Source organism: Helicoverpa armigera, chromosome 12, assembly GCF_030705265.1.
Source record: "Helicoverpa armigera isolate CAAS_96S chromosome 12, ASM3070526v1, whole genome shotgun sequence".
In the NCBI taxonomy this organism is placed as follows: Eukaryota; Metazoa; Arthropoda; class Insecta; order Lepidoptera; family Noctuidae; genus Helicoverpa; species Helicoverpa armigera.
Genome location: NC_087131.1, coordinates 5,976,397 through 5,992,727, shown reverse-complemented (window position 1 = coordinate 5,992,727; position 16,331 = coordinate 5,976,397). Strand labels below are relative to the sequence as shown.

Sequence of the window (16,331 nt, the reverse complement as noted above, 5' to 3'; positions counted from 1 at the left end):
TGTAATGGATAAACTCAAAAACTACTGGACCGATTTAAAATATTCTTTCACCATTAGAAAGCTGCTGAAAGATTACCTGCGAGTAACATGGGCTATATTTGGCTACATTGAAAACTACAAAAAGAATATTAAGAGAATCCTGTTTCAAAACATATGCATTAAGAGAATAATTATTATTCCCAATTTTAGGGTATGGTTCTTAATTGCTGTGTTATTTTTGAATTATCATCTATACTAATATTATAGAGAGGAATACTTTGTTTGTTTGGTTATAATGGATAAACTCAAAAACTACTGGACCGATTTAAAATATTCTTTCACCATTAGAAAGCTGCTGAAAGATTACCTGCGAGTAACATGGGCTATATTTTATTCCGGTGCGGGCAGTAGCTCCCACGGGACACGGGTGAAACTGCGGGAAAACGGCTAGTTATGAATATACATGCCAGCAAGCTTGATCATGGCTATTATTAACAATAGTTTTGTAGACTGTCTTGTACACTCATATTCTGCAAATCAAGTTGAATACAAAAACAAAGATTGACTTAATAGTTATTTATTTTACAATAAAAATTACAGTCATATGCCACAAAATACAAATGTACATACATAGTGTACACAATTACATAAATATCATTGTCAAACAATGAAAGTCTTGGTACTCGAGATATTACAATCAGGCTCATAAAAAGTAGTATCAAAATGTTAATCTGGAGGATGCTGACATATTTCTACTTTAGGCTTTTTCAAATGTTTCTAATCAGGGATAGAATTCCTGATCTTATCATACATAAGTAGTACTTAATTAACCTTTTGAACGCCAATGTCGGCTATAGCCGACATGAGCAAGCGTGCCCTGTGCGCCAACGACGGCTATACTCGACAAAAAACAGGTCGCAGAAAAATACAAAATAAACCTATTAAATCATTACTTTTATGTATTTTTTTGTAGATATTTAATTAAGATTTTCGGGCTTGGCGTACAGGGCATAGGAATACCGATATGGCGTGGCGGTGAAAAGGTTAACAAATTATCCTAAAGGACAGTGACAGCACGTCAGTTGAACTTGTGAGTATTCAAATACTCAGAAATTAAAATTCACACTTGTGGCTCTACAAAGAAAAGCTTAAAACTCTCAAAAGCATGAGATGCCTATGAGAACAATGTTACTTTGCATAATCTTAACAGTAATTACAAAAACCAGCAGTTCAGTAACCCGATGAACACAGTTCTATAACCTCAAATGTTAATTAAGAACACTAGAATGTATTAGAGATGAGTCCGATATCATGTCACATGTTAAAATCATCGATATTTTAAAATCATTTCATCATGCAATGACAACGACAAAATCATCAATGCTTTTAAATCATTACTCGAATCGAATGACAATGAATGAATTGAATGCCAACTTCGGTGATTTTCGGCCGTTTCGCTCGGCCCCGCTCGGGTGTGCTCGGTCGCAATCGCAATGCGCAGCGGCGGCCCGGCGGCGGGCGGTTCGAATCGCAACGTTGCGACACTTATGTGTGACTGTTGCGAGGCTTGCCCGATCGTATGACTGGGCGCACGGAACGGCAACAATTCTTTCACTTCGTTGTTTAAGTTTGCGCGCGAACTTGACTCGAAAGGTTGTTTTTTTGTGAATCATTGTTTTGGATTGAACTTTTGATTAGGAAAGGACGAGCATCCTTACCTAATTTTATTTTACGCGTACGAACTTACGAAGTACGTAGTGTAATTTGTTAATTGACTTATGCCGTAGTAAATATTGAAGTGTATTACAAATTTTAAAACCAAGTTAGTATTTGCAGTTTGTGCCTAAAATATTAAAAACGTATGGTAGGTACTTAACGTTCTTATTTAATGAGTGGTTACAGTTTACCTAAATACCTATTAATAAAAAATGGCATCAACTTTAAGAAAAACATCCAACGTCTGGGTACATTTTGACATTGAATCCGTTGGTGAAAAGACAGCAGTGTGTAAACTGTGCAGGGTAAAATTATCCTATAAAACTTCCTCAACAAATTTAAAAACATATTTTAAGAAAACATCCTACGGTTGAAATTCAAGATGAACGTAGGAACATGGGTATGCACCAAAACAGTTCAGAACAACGTTTGGAACAGGAAGCTGGCCCTTCTAATCAAGCAGGATCCCAAAATCTGACTCAACAGTCTGTTGTTGCTTCTTCTGCTAGTCACTCAGCCGAGGGTAATCCGTTGCCACAACCACACATTATCCAGCAGTCTTTAGTTCGACAACCTACAATAGCTCAATTTACACAGAGAAAAAAAATTACACCATCTGAACAGGAAAGGTTGAATAGACTACTTATGAAATTGTTCATGTTAGATTTTCAACCATTCAGTATTGTGGAAGACGAGGGCTTTGTTGCATTTGTTCATGGTCTAAATCCCATTTACCAACTACCTAGTCGTAAGTACCTTTCAAACACTTTACTGCCATCAATGTACCAGCAAGTTTTAATGAAACAAAACAAAATGACTGAAGAAGCAAAAGTGTATGCCTTACCACAGACTGCTGGACATCAAAAGCAAATGAGTCATATATGGCCATAACAGCTCATTACATCGATCAAAACTATATTTTGAAGTCGCTTCTCCTGCAGTGTGAAGTCCTCCCTGGACATCATACCGCCATAAACTTAGCAGCTCAATTAAGAAAATGTGCATCGACTTGGAACATTACAGACAAAATTACCATAGTTGTGTCTGACAACGCGAGTAACATAGTCTCCGCTATCACGACTGAGCTGAATTGGCGCCATTTTGGGTGTTATGCACACAGTTTAAATTTAATTGTCAAGAGTGGATTAAGCGTTGAAAATTTGCAACAGACAATCACCAAAGTGAAGAACATTGTATCTTTTTACAAACGTAGCCCTTTGGCCACAGAAAAGTTTGTAAAATATCAGGTCCAACAATCGGAGGCAAAAACAGCAAAAAAACTCACTCAGTCTGTGGAAACTCGATGGAACTCTGACTTTCATATGCTGCAAAGGTTTCTTGAACTTAGAGAGGCTGTAACTGCAACACTTCCACTCAGCAACTTCAAAGGTACATATCTTGAAGACAATGATTGGAAAATTATTCAAGATTTGCAGTGCGTGCTTAAACCCTTCGATGAAGTGTCTACGCGTATGAGTGGAGAAAAATATTTGACGGGTGGAGAAGTGATTCCAATCACACAGTGTCTTTGCAAACATTAGAAACTCTAGAGTTGAGAGAGTTGCATGATGTTGTGAAATTGGTTTTAAAAAAGCTAAAAAAGGAAACTTCGGAAAGGTTTCGCAATTTGGAATTTAGCAGAACACTTGCACTATCAACTTTTTTAGATCCGAGGTTTAAAATTTTCATGTTTCCACAACATCTGGCTGAAGAAACGAAAAAAGTTGTCATCGAATTGGTAGCTGCGTCAATTGCAAAAACTAAACAATTAACTACTCCAACCCTAGCTACGACACAAAACTCGGGAAGTAATACTGAACCATCCATATGGAATTTATATAGGACAGCAATTGCGAAAATAGAGCCTAAAGGAACCCCGTTATCAAGAGCGATAGCGGAAGTTCAAAGGTACCTAGACGATGACATCCTTCTAATGGGATCGGAACACGACACTCCACTTCAGTGGTGGAAAAACCACGAACATGTTTACCCAAATTTGACGAAATTAGTTTTTACTAAGTGCTGTGTGCTGGCAACATCAGTGCCTTGTGAAAGGGTATTTTCACGAGCTGGTACCATGGTATCCGAAAGACGCACTCGCCTAGGAGTTTCAAAAGTAAAACAGCTTATGTTTTAAACGTCAATTGTAGCCAATGAATAGGCACAACAGGCAAGAAAATGTAAATATTTGTAGATATACACATAAAAAAAAAAAAAAAAACAAAAAAAAAAAAAACAAATAGGTACCAAGAAGTAAGTACCTCAATTTAATCATTGTAAATATACCAATCTTTTAAATGCGCCAAAGAAAAGCAAAATGATATTATATTTTTATTAGGTACCAGTATTATTTTGCTAGTCTTTGCCAGTCCTAAGCCTGGACAAAGCATGAAGGTAAGATTGGAATATTACTTGTAGGAAAGGTGCGTTGGTATTTACGCAACCAAGTTTTTACGCCTACTACTAAATAACAAATGATAAAGTCACTAAGCCTTTACACCGTTCCGCGATCATTTCATTTCATCTACTCATTCATTAAATCATTACTCATAATTGAAGTGCCGTGGCCCGTGATGTGCTCAAACAAAAATCATTGATGATTTTGTCATTGTTCCTGTCATCGATATTTTTTTGTCATTGTCACGCAGTCATTGATACAGAAAAATCATCACTCAGCCCATCGCTAGAATGTATCACACTTTGTGGCACAATTAAAAACTATTCCGAGTCCTCTTCAACTATAAACTGATACTATTTGTTCATAGGCGGTCCATTCATTAGAGGTGGTCGCATTTGTCCCATGGGTCCCATAGGGCCCATTGGTCCCATTATTGGACCCATCATAGGTGGCCTCATTCCCATCATTGGTGGCATAGGTCCATGAGGACCCATCATCATCGGTGGAGCCATAGGGCCTCCCGGACCCATCGACGGAGGTGGCAGCATTCCCGGTGGCCCTCCAGGTGCAGGAACCGGGGGTCTTGGCCCTCCTGGACCCATAACGCTGGGATCCCATGGCGGTGGAATAGCTGCTCCCTTATTAAACGGATTCTGGGCAATTTTACCAGCTTTAAATGCGGCTGTTGTGGCATCAATGAGATGTTGAGCTTGTTCCTCCATCCATTTTTGATAGTAAAATTTCACGTTGTCCTTATGTTTTCTGCCCGTACAATGAGTTTTTCTAACGCTTGGAGAATCATGCGTTAAATATGTGTCGCAATAATCACAATAGTACTTGGGCATTTTTGGTTACAGTCTTGCAAAGTTTCAAGCAAAACACACGAAATAATGACACAAACATGCGAATGAAGCTGAATGGCGTCTTTCGTTCGGTCTTTCGTTCATTCGATGATACAGACTATAAAATATTAGAGTCGATTGCGCCATCTTAGATAATGGCAACACTAACGGTTTTAGTCGATAGTGTTGTGAAAGAGAAAGGTATGCTTGCAAAAAATGTGGAGTAACTATACAAACATCCGAGGAATGAGAATCATGCTGTGAAGGTGATGAGCATGAACGTGGATGGATATAGTGGAATGTGGAACGGGACCAAAGAAAAGATGCATCGATAGTGTGCAGTCGATGTTGCTAAAAATAATGTTATAATTGTATGATGATGGTAGAGGTAGATAGAAGAGTCATCCTCATCCTCCGAGCCTTTTTCCCAAACTATGTTGGGGTCGGCTTCCAGTCCAACCGGATTCAGCTGAGTACCAGTGGTTTACGAGAAGCGACTGCCTATCTGACCTCCTCAACCCAGTTACCCGGGCAACCCAATACCCCTTGGTTAGACTGGTGTCAGGCTTACTGGCTTCTGACTACCCGTAACGACTGCCAAGGATGTTCAATGACAGCCGGGACCTACAGTTTAACGTGCCATCCGAAACACAGTCATTGGTGTCTAAGATATACTTAGAAAGTACATACAAACTTAGAAAAGTTGCATTGGTACTTGCCTGACCTGGAATCGAACCCGCGCCCTCATCCTCGAGAGGTCGGTTCTTTGCCCACTAGGCCACCACGACTTTTTTAGACTTTTTTAGAGGTAGACAGAAGAGTATGAAAGGAGAAAATATACTAGGCCGACCACTGACCTCTATATTTACACACTGGACCGGCTGTTCCGTACGTTTGACAGCAATTTTTTTGTGCCCATTTGAAGCGCCAATATCGTCTAAGCGAGTGTCCACAGAACTAATTTTGACGTATAATTTCAAATGGCTGTGAGAGACGTGTTTGTTCATTGGTTCACTGTTAAATAATTTTAGTACCACGAACACTCGCTACGTCTAACAGCGCCAAAATAGCGATTATCAAACGGGCACAAAAGCACGTTGACAACAGCCTGTCCAGTGGTAAATATAGAGGTCAGTGAGGCCGACCCAGGAAATATTGGGATGAGTGCAGAGGGATGATAATGATAATAGTGGTTAGTCGATTATTATAAAAACCGATTTTTTTTATATATCCGAAACTTACTAAGTAACACTAGTTCCACTCTAGAATTTGCAAAAATTGCAAATGGCGCGCAGCGTTTGCGGATGAAGCACGTGTGATTGACGTTTCTAATAAATTGATACATCGTTCCCAAATAATATAAAAAATACTGAATGCTGAATAGTTCTTAATCAAGCGAGACACAAACGTTAAAAAGTAATTATGCCGGATATGAAATATATTTTGGTTACCGGAGGAGTTATAAGTGGTGTTGGAAAAGGTGTGATAGCGAGTTCATTTGGCACAATTTTAAAAAGCTGTGGAATCGATGTGACTTCAATAAAAATTGATCCGTACATAAATATCGACGCAGGAACATTTTCTCCATACGAACATGGTAAGTGCAGCAAATGTTATTGTGTTTAACCTTAATATTTCGACTTGTTACCCCGCGTGTTGCGATGCGTATATTGCATGCTTCTATTTTTATTTTCTAGGTGAAGTTTACGTGCTCGATGACGGTGGCGAAGTCGACCTTGATCTTGGCAACTACGAGCGTTTCTTGGATATCACACTGCATAGAGACAATAATATAACAACTGGCAAGATATATCAGCAGGTTATTGAACGTGAGAGGCGAGGAGACTACCTCGGCAAAACAGTACAGGGTAAATATTCATTTCTTCATCATACTTTACACTTACCCTGCTCCTAGTGCACCCATCTAACATTAATTTCCAAAGGAACAGGTTCATCATACATTTTTTTTTAACAAAAATATGACTGTCAATGAGTATAATTTACAATTTAAGATTTGATGGATTTGGTTTATGTGAACCACTAAATATTTTGTTTCTTGTAGTCATTCCACACATTACTGACGCCATACAAGAATGGGTGCAAAGAGTAGCCCATATACCTGTAACACCAGACAATGCTCCCCCGAGAGTATGCATAGTGGAGCTCGGTGGCACAATAGGTGACATCGAAGGAATGTCATTTGTCGAAGCATTCAGACAATTTCAGTTCCGAGTCAAGAGGGAAAACTTCTGTTGTGCACACGTATCTTTAATACCAATGGTAAGTTGGAATTCACTGTATTTTTGCCTGCAATTTAGTTTATTCTGAATAGTTTATCTGAATGTTTATTGAAATGTCACCTGGCATCAAACCAAATTTCTCTGCTCTTGCTCTAAGTATATTGAAACAGTGTAAAAGACACTTTTATAAACATTCAGAGCAGTTCAATGAATGTTTTAAACTTGTGTAATAAAGTAATAAGAAACTGTGATACTCAATAATGGTTTATCATTTAAAATTTTAGCCAAAATCAACAGGAGAACCAAAGACAAAACCAACACAGTCATCCGTGAGGGAATTACGAGGCTTGGGCCTGTCTCCAGACTTGATTCTATGCAGATCTGAGAAACCAATAAACCAAGGGGTCAAAGAAAAGATATCCAACTTTTGTCATGTTGGCCCAGAACAGGTAATATTCTTTTTCATGCTTTAATGTTTTGAATTGGAAATGAAAACAAAATTTTCAATCTTTTGTTTAATTTTCTTGAATGGTATAAGATATTGTATTGCTCTTCATTAGTCTTGTACTTGCTACAACAATGTTAGGGAAATTCAAATATGATGTGTTTGTTTTATTTACTTAATTTAACATCAGATATCATTATTATTTGTGCTTTGTTTAACATCCTTCTTCGAGGGCATTAAGGGTACAACACTGGCAAGCCCATATTACTAAGACAAAAGGATATTGTCATAGATATGGAATTACCACAAAAACCCACAATGACCATAAATAATTTGAGAACTTGGTTCATTACTAAAATAACCCAACCATGTATTGCTCATTAATAATACCACTTATAATGAACTAGATTACCAGTTTTGAAATAAAATAAGGTACCTACATATAATTTAGTATGAAGGCTTATTCACACTCCATTGTTCAATTGGTTCCATTCAAGAGCCAGTTATGCTTATCAATGTTTATAAAATAAATATTTAACTACTTAGTAACTAGTAGTAGTTCTTATTATGAGAAGAGGTCAATGATGTTTGACCCCTTTGATTCTGAAATACGGAAGCGGGAATCAGGTGGCATATCGATAAGAACTCGGTTTCTGAGTAAAACTAGGTTAATATTATTTTCAATCCGATAGCGCGAAGTAGATTGCCGTTTTATTTTTCTGTTTCGTTTCTGTATTTTAACAAACCAGTTGCTTATACTGCTTAGGTATTCGTGAACGGGATTCAAGCATACATTTTGTCTTTAGCATATTTTTGGAGATTTCGGATGTTTAAACAAAACGAATTTTGAATACTTACCTAATTTATAGTTTAGCTACTACTATAAAGCCTACTCCCCTACTAGCTGTACAGTTTCGCACGTTTGTTTAAAAAACATAATCATCTAAGCATAGTGTGCTCTATCGCATGTTGCTAGTGTAGGGCTGCCATCCGTCCGGGTTTCCCCGGATTTGTCCTCGTTTGGAGGCCGTCCGGGGGCCGTCCGGGCGGGGTTTCAAGAAGTGTCCGGGGAAAACCCGGACATTTTTCATAGGGCCATCTTAACCTATGGTACCTGGGTATGCGAATAACCCGGGCGCCTAATATTGCAGAAGTCGAAGTGTCCCAAATATCAAAAATTTTCGCGCTCGCTTCGCTCGCGGCTTCTTTACTTAACTTTTCATGTAAGGAAGGACCTCATTGAATTTAAGTAATATGGTAATATTAAAAATTAGGTATTGTTTTGTTTAACAAAAAAAAATCGGACTCGTCCGGGGAAAAAATGCGATTTACGCCAAATGTCCGGGTTCTTTTAAATATTTGTCCGGGTTTGGCGAAATTCGCAATGGCAGCCCTATGCTAGTGGAATGGAAAACACAACAAACTAATGAGATTAGACAAATACTTTATTTTCCGTATTGTAAACAATTCAATTGATCTAAGAAGATTAACAGTTCCTACGAGATCTGCCTATAAAGTATAGGTTCTAAAGATCTTCTAGAAAGCTGAAGTTCTCGTGAATTCCTTGTCGTATATCTTATAACATGTGGTAGGTATCTTGTATCACATTTAAGAGCTCGTATTATGATACGAGAATTCAATTGTGAGGGATAAATCGAGTTATTTGAGAAGCATATACCGTGCAATGGAATCTTCATTATCATAACGTATCAAAATACGGTACCGATACATGATACAAAACTATAGCTAATGAGACACAGTACCCATGAAATTAGTCGATTCTGGATTTGTAAGGCGATACTTTGTGGAGACAGTCAGTAGTGGAGGTCCCATTTATCTGTGATTCAATGGTTCAAAAATGGCCGGGAAGCAGCGATTTTCAGCAACCAACGGTAGCTGAAAATCGAGCAAACCATGCAGGGTTTGCATATACACTCTGCGATGGACCGGTATGGAGCGCGCTTTTAGAATAGGTTCATAACTTATTTATAGACCAGTCAAGTTAAAACCTGCTTGGAATAGCGTCATATAGTCATACTATGAACTGTGTTGCTTTTGATAAGCAAGATTGCAACACTACTTTCAATAGGTTTTAAAGTACCTACCTACCATTTACGTTTTTAAAAAGTACCTAAACTATTACACAGGACTTTTTGATGTTAAGGGAATTCCCCATTTATTTAATAAACAGGTTTTGCCATCAGTATTTCCGGCTAATCATAAATCAATAGCACTCCAGATAAATTCTCGGTATTACAATACATAACTGAAGATGACAGAAGTTTCAAAATAAAACTCTATATCAAAATCCGTTTCCACTTACTAAAGATTAAAACTGTGACTTAGCAACTGCGAAAGTCCAGTTGAAATGAATAAAACAAGTTATAAAATGAGGCCGTAAGAAACTGAAAGTCTTGATCTAACGATTTCTATGGTCATGTTCTTTTTATTAAAACACTAATGCATTCGATCTAGAAAATTTTAATTTGTGTCAAGTGGCACTCCAAAGTTTCCCCTTATCTGAGTGTTAACATCAACTTGAAACAAAATTGTTAGTCAGAAGTTTGAATACAAAATGCTAACTTTTTTTATTGGCCTTTTCTTATTTTATCACTACTGATAATAATTAATTTTTTTTGTTCATTTACAGGTAATATGCATCCACGACTTGACCTCTGTATATCATGTACCCCTGCTAATGGAAGCGCAGGGAGTAGTACAGTATTTAAATGAGAGGCTTCAGCTGAACATGTCTATGCCACGACCAGGAAAGTAAGTATCAGACAGTAGATTTTTGGCAAAAAAAACACCACGATGTTATGTTTTCAAATCTAATTGTTTAGTTTATATCTACTGATTAATCGTGACCGTAAAAATATTTATTGGTCGTGAGTTCGTGACCTAGTTTAACAAATCATATTTTGAAGAGGTATTTAATTGAGTTTAGTATTACGCCTTTATCTTTTTATCGTTTACATTCCGAAGATACTGTCTGTTGAATTCTAAGAAAAACAACGTAACGTATTTAATTTCACAGTGAATAATTAAGTATACTGAACTGCAATCATACCTTCAAGCCTCACCTTTTGGATTACTGTTTAATAAAAATTGTGTTATAATTATTCGTTCTATGTAAATTAATACATAAAAATTCAAGTACTCAATATATTTTTAGGACCAACCAAACCAGTTTTCTTGTGGTTTGAATTTGAATATTCAGTAAAAAAAATCATTATTATTACAGGTTTATGAGGAAGTGGCACAATCTCGCAAAACGGGTAGACAATCTGCGCAAAGAAGTGAATATTGCTCTTGTGGGAAAATACACAAAATTAGAAGACAGCTACGCAAGTGTGACAAAGGCTCTGCAACATGCTTGCATTGCTTCTGGCAGTAAACTTAACCTCACGTATATTGAAGCTGTAAACTTGGAACGTCAGACGAAAATAGATGATCCAGTCAGTTACCACAAAGCATGGCAGAATCTGTGCAAGAGCGAGTAAGTGTTTTCTCAATAACTTTGGCTACCAATAAAATTTCGTACTTATACGTTTTTAAAAAGGGGTTTTGAATATGTATACCTACTTGTCCTTATATTGCGCAGCTTATTTCTAATGTCTTATTACTTTCTATTTTATTTCCAGTGGCGTCATAGTACCCGGTGGTTTTGGTCAAAGAGGAATGGAAGGAAAAATCGAAGCTTGTCAATGGTGCCGTGAAACACAAAAACCAATGTTGGGTATCTGTCTCGGGTTACAAGCCTCGGTAATAGAATTCGCTAGAAATGTTCTAGGACTTAAAGGTGCTAACACAACAGAGGTTGATCCCAACTGTGAAGATAAACTTGTCATTGATATGCCTGAACATCATCCCGGAAACCTTGGTGGAACCATGCGGTTAGGAAAGAGGAAGACTTATTTGGAGTCTAGTGTAATAAGTGAGCATTTATTCATGTTACTTCATCTTTTGTTCATTCTCTCTCATTTGTTATTTCTCTTCATCAGTTTGCCGAAACTGTATTCTGATTATCCAATATACTTCTATTACAGCCCAACTATATAAGAAAGATGTAATTGAAGAACGTCACAGGCATCGGTATGAAGTAAACCCAGAGTATATAGAACGCCTAGAAGCGGCTGGTCTCCGCTTCGTAGGCAAAGACGAGTCTAAGACAAGAATGGAAGTTGCTGTGGTAGACAATCATCCTTACTATGTGACAGTACAGTTTCACCCAGAGTACTTATCACGACCACTGTCGCCTAGCCCACCTTTCTTAGGGTAAGTTGTGCAGTATGCCATAAACTATAACTATTGTCCATTCAAACCAAGGTAGTAGCCTCTTTTGTTAGTTTACAAGCTGAGATACCAGTCGGTACGGAACTTATGGCTATTGCGAGCCAATTGGTTGACAGACTTTTCTGTGTGCAAGGATTGGGGGAAAAGTTGAAGATAGCGAAGTGTCTTAGAAAAAGGCCATATCCAGACAACTTAAATAATAAATTCGCATTGGCTGTAAATTGAGAGTAAATGTAGGTGTGTGAATTCATCAACTTAACCTTTAAGTACCGACGTCCTATTTTAGTTACACAAGTACCGACGTGGGGTCTGGCAGACCACCATCGCTTTAATTACAATTTTTTTTTTGTTTCTTTGTATTCTGCTTAAAAAATATGTTACTATCTATTGCTTATTCAATTAGTTATTGCATAAGTAATTACAATTAATTTAAATTTTAATTACATTTATTACTAATTATAGACTTTTACATAGCAGTTCTAATTTTTTTGAGAGAAAAATCTAACTTTTATTTGAATAACACTAGTTTACAAAATCAAACTTTTTGCCTGTTGCCGTGGATTTAATGGCTGGCAACATTCACTTATGTTTAGTTTTTATTAATTACACCCGCAAAAATTTTTTTGTAGCTCGACTTTACTTGTTATTGACTTTCTCTTTTCTGAACCTTTTTCAGTCGCTAAAGTACGTATTTTATTGTAATTATACAAATATGTGAACTTTTTACAACACGAGTAGTTCAAGGAGGCGTTGTTTGAACAATCCAAACCATGTTTGTTACTTATGTGGAGAATATGTGTTTGAGAAGAGAAGAAATGTCATCAGAGACGCTTAAAAATACTTATTTTTTATATTTTGGAATGTTGTTACATAAAAATGACAAATCTTGGGCTCCTGATTCTGTTTGTAAATCGTGCGTTGAATACTTAAGATTATGGAAAAGTGGTAAAAGAAGTACTTTTAAACTTAAAACACCAACTATTTGGAAAGAATCGAAAAATCATCTCGCCGACTCTTACTTTTGTAGCGTGAACATAAACAGCTTAAACACCAAAAATCCAGCTAAATGGCAAAACCGAAGTAGTACATGTGTTCAGTGTCCAGTGCAGCATTCACTTGAGCTTTCAGAGAATAAAAATTATATTGAATTTTGAAAAATTATAATGAAAATTATGTTGAACTTGTCGAAGACCTGCTTTTACAATTAAGAGGTATGGGATGCAATTTGAGCATAAACTCACGTCCTCTTCAGTCATCTGGACAGATTTCCGGAAAATTTAGGAGATATGAGCGAAGAGCAGGGAGAACGTAGGTATCAAGATTAACGTGTCATGGAAGAACGTTATCAGGGTTTCTGGGATGTAAATATGATGTCTGACTATTGCTGGTCTCTGATACGCCATTTCCCAAAGCCTACACATAAGAGAAGAGCTTTAAAGCCAAGTTTTTTGGAACTTAACAATTAATATAATTTTTAAACAAATATTCTTTAAGGTAAATACACGTTTTTTCTCTTTAAACCGCACTTGGCTGAATCTCAAAAACTAGAGCTGATAAAAAAAAACTACTAATAGTTTTAAATATGGTTAAATATGAGTAGTCAACAACAGCTTAAAAAATCCCGGCAACAGATGTACTGTAAACTAGTGTAATCATTATGTGTTAACTTTACAATATATATATTTTTTTTACTACCCTTTTTTAAAAGATTAATAAGTAAGTAACAATAAAAATAAAAGTTTAACACATAATCAAACATATTTTTCAACATCCCCAGGCACCAAACTATCATAGTTTAGAAACACTCTTTGCATACAGGTTTGCTGCATTGTAGGCACACGTGTTTCATACAAATGTCACATTTGTGAGCAGTCTTGCACTTCATTTTTGAAGGACAGAGTATTCTGGTTTGATTACCTTCTGTTTCATTTTCTTTCCTAACATTATCAGGTATATTTGGACCCAAAACACTTTTTATTCACAGGTTCAATTATCGTGGTAGACGCTTATTCAAATATCGCCGATATTTGAATAAGCGTCTACCACGATAATTGAACCTGTGAATTATTGACACCGTTTTTTTTTGCATCTGCGGCTGCCCGTTTCATACCCGACGTTCCTGGTATATCCATTTTTAGAACTGACTAAAAATAAACTAGAAAAACGATATAATTTAGAAAAAGTCGGATCCAAAAAAAGTTACACAAGTACAGACGAGTGGTCTGACAGACCACTCGCGATTTAAAAAAAATCATAACTTACCGTAATCGCATGCGCCGACGCAGCTACTCACCAGGAATGCTTCCAAGCGCCTGCCCGAGGGGTAGAGAGAAGCCAGAGGGGTTACGACTTCGCTAACATGTGTTACTAGACATTTCGAACTCACAAAGTGTCTGTCAGACCACGGGTCGGTACTTAAAGGTTAATTATGTTTATTTGTTTATAGATTAATATTGGCATCACTTGGAAAACTGAAAAACTACCTGTCAAAGGGCTGTAGGTTGAGTCCACGAAATCAGTCAGATGTCAGCTCAGGTTAGTAAAATCACTTTTCCGAAGAAGATTCCAAAACATGCTTCTTTTAATTATAAAATTGTTTTTCGAGTGTATTTATTTCATTTATATTTTATTTTCAGATGAGGATGATATATCAGTGTCATCTTTAAGTATAACTGACGAAAAGACTGTCATTGAAAATGGTATAGCTGTTAATGGTGTAAGCAAATAAAAACTATACTTGGTAGATGACTATTATAATATAATCAAACATCACTATCCATAAGTGATATTAATTCTATAAAAATATAATCAAACAGTATGCTGATTGTATGTGAAATGAGATATTTTTCTAAAGAAAAAGTATATAAACGTCAAAATGAAAACCAGTATAACATTAGTAAGTTCCAATTCATAATACCATCATTTTGTACTTCTGTTTTTATAAAGTTATTTTAGACAAAGTTTCTTCAATATACCCTTCCAGTGGTATAAACTGTTATTGAAGCATAATACAAACTGTATGTATTATTTTAATCAAATACATTAGAAAATCTAGAAATAAATAATATAACATCTATTAAATGTAAACATGCAAGTTATTATCGTAAAATATTTTTATTTATTAATCCTTTTACATGACACCTGTTTCCCTGTTTCAATATTTTAGTTGGTAAGTGATAAAGATTGTTTGTTTTTAAATAATAGTTAAGCATAATGTTTTGTAGCGATTTTTTTTTTGTTAAAAATGGTGATAAATTGTATGTCGAAATAACTTTTTACTCGAATAATTTGGAACTTGTATTTGTTATGTATACCCAGTAAAATTCTCCGACGTGTACAAATAATATTTTAAGTATGTAGGTGCTCATAAATGGTTATTATGATTTAACTATGCATTTTGAAGAATTACATAGATTTTCTATAACATACTACCAGCTCAGTATAGGACAAAAAAAAATATTAGAATAAACAATATTATACATAGTCACTTGTATAATGAACTGATGTTTAGCTTTCCCCTAGCTAGCATATTATTTCAGAAGAAAATCCAATTAAAAGTATAATTATTTGACTTACATGATCACAAAAATATAAAGATTACTTTTTGCATTTGTTATAGTTTTTAACATTGTAAATTAACAAATGATAACTATGGTGCAACAAGTAGTTTCAATAAGTATGCAACTCACATATTTGTTATTTTATTATAGTCAATCATTTTAAACAATATGCAGTTGACTACAGCAAAAACTATTATATTTAGATTGTAGCAAAGATGTCGATTAGTCTTGGACAGGCTTATTATTTGGATATTAATTAAGCCCCAAATGTTATATATATTGTGATGTTAAATAAACTAACTCAGAGGTGATGATATGGCTGTTGTATAATGATAAAAAATATATATTTTATTATGGACAATCCATTAGGTCTAAAACCTATTTGTATTTACATATTATAATCGTATACTTAATCAATTTTCGCTTCCTCTCTTAAGTTTTCAATAGAATTCATAAGCATGTCTGAGCTTCTTATATGCAGGCAAAAATTTCAAATTTAAAAAAGCATTCCATTACACTTCTTGCGATTGTAACGTTTCTCTACTCTAGTACTCTTGTTCGTAATTATATTGAAAAAGCCAATAAATTTTCCTCTGTCTGAATAGTGTTTTTAATTTTTATATATTTATTTCCTTTCATCCATTCCTTTTTTGTCAACTACAACAGTGCTGTAAAACGAATTATTGGGCCCGCTGAGCACTGCAGGGGCCCGATTCTCCTAAGTTAATAATGTTAAAATCTAATAGAAATTGAATCTCAATATGATCGCAATAGCAGTTTTAACCATATCGGGTATTCTGCAGTCTGCTACTAATATAAGACCAATCGTATTCCAACGACATTCGATTGGTTTGC

At 35.9% G+C, this 16,331-nt stretch overlaps 2 protein-coding genes across 2 annotated transcripts; one reads left to right on the top strand and one right to left on the bottom strand.

The window, feature by feature from the left end:
* Window positions 1-571: 571 nt before the first annotated feature.
* Window positions 572-5,029, bottom strand: Snrnp-u1-c (small ribonucleoprotein particle U1 subunit C). Its single transcript, XM_064037236.1, has 3 exons — window positions 4,390-5,029; window positions 1,029-1,271; window positions 572-810 (listed from the first exon to the last, which is right to left on the bottom strand). The coding sequence occupies exon 1, from the start codon at window positions 4,936-4,938 to the stop codon at window positions 4,447-4,449; it is 492 nt and encodes a 163-aa protein (XP_063893306.1). The 5' UTR covers window positions 4,939-5,029; the 3' UTR covers window positions 572-810; window positions 1,029-1,271; window positions 4,390-4,446.
* Window positions 5,030-6,202: 1,173 nt separating this feature from the next.
* Window positions 6,203-16,078, top strand: Ctps (CTP synthase). The gene is made up of 10 exons (XM_021332055.3): window positions 6,203-6,532; window positions 6,633-6,803; window positions 6,998-7,215; window positions 7,460-7,624; window positions 10,271-10,392; window positions 10,865-11,119; window positions 11,265-11,557; window positions 11,670-11,898; window positions 14,363-14,451; window positions 14,553-16,078. The coding sequence occupies exons 1-10, from the start codon at window positions 6,358-6,360 to the stop codon at window positions 14,642-14,644; spliced, it is 1,809 nt and encodes a 602-aa protein (XP_021187730.3). The 5' UTR covers window positions 6,203-6,357; the 3' UTR covers window positions 14,645-16,078.
* The last annotated feature ends 253 nt before the right edge of the window (window positions 16,079-16,331 follow it).

What these genes read in the sequence shown, in the direction of transcription:
- Snrnp-u1-c (XM_064037236.1), bottom strand. Translation starts at nt 4,938, where the DNA reads ATGCCCAAGTACTATTGTGATTATTGCGACACATATTTAACGCATGAT.
- Ctps (XM_021332055.3), top strand. Translation starts at nt 6,358, where the DNA reads ATGCCGGATATGAAATATATTTTGGTTACCGGAGGAGTTATAAGTGGT. An exon ending in ACGTATCTTTAATACCAATG is followed by an intron (nt 7,216 to 7,459) that starts GTAAGTTGGAAT and finishes TTAAAATTTTAG; the next exon opens with CCAAAATCAACAGGAGAACC. An exon ending in TCAGTCAGATGTCAGCTCAG is followed by an intron (nt 14,452 to 14,552) that starts GTTAGTAAAATC and finishes TTTTATTTTCAG; the next exon opens with ATGAGGATGATATATCAGTG.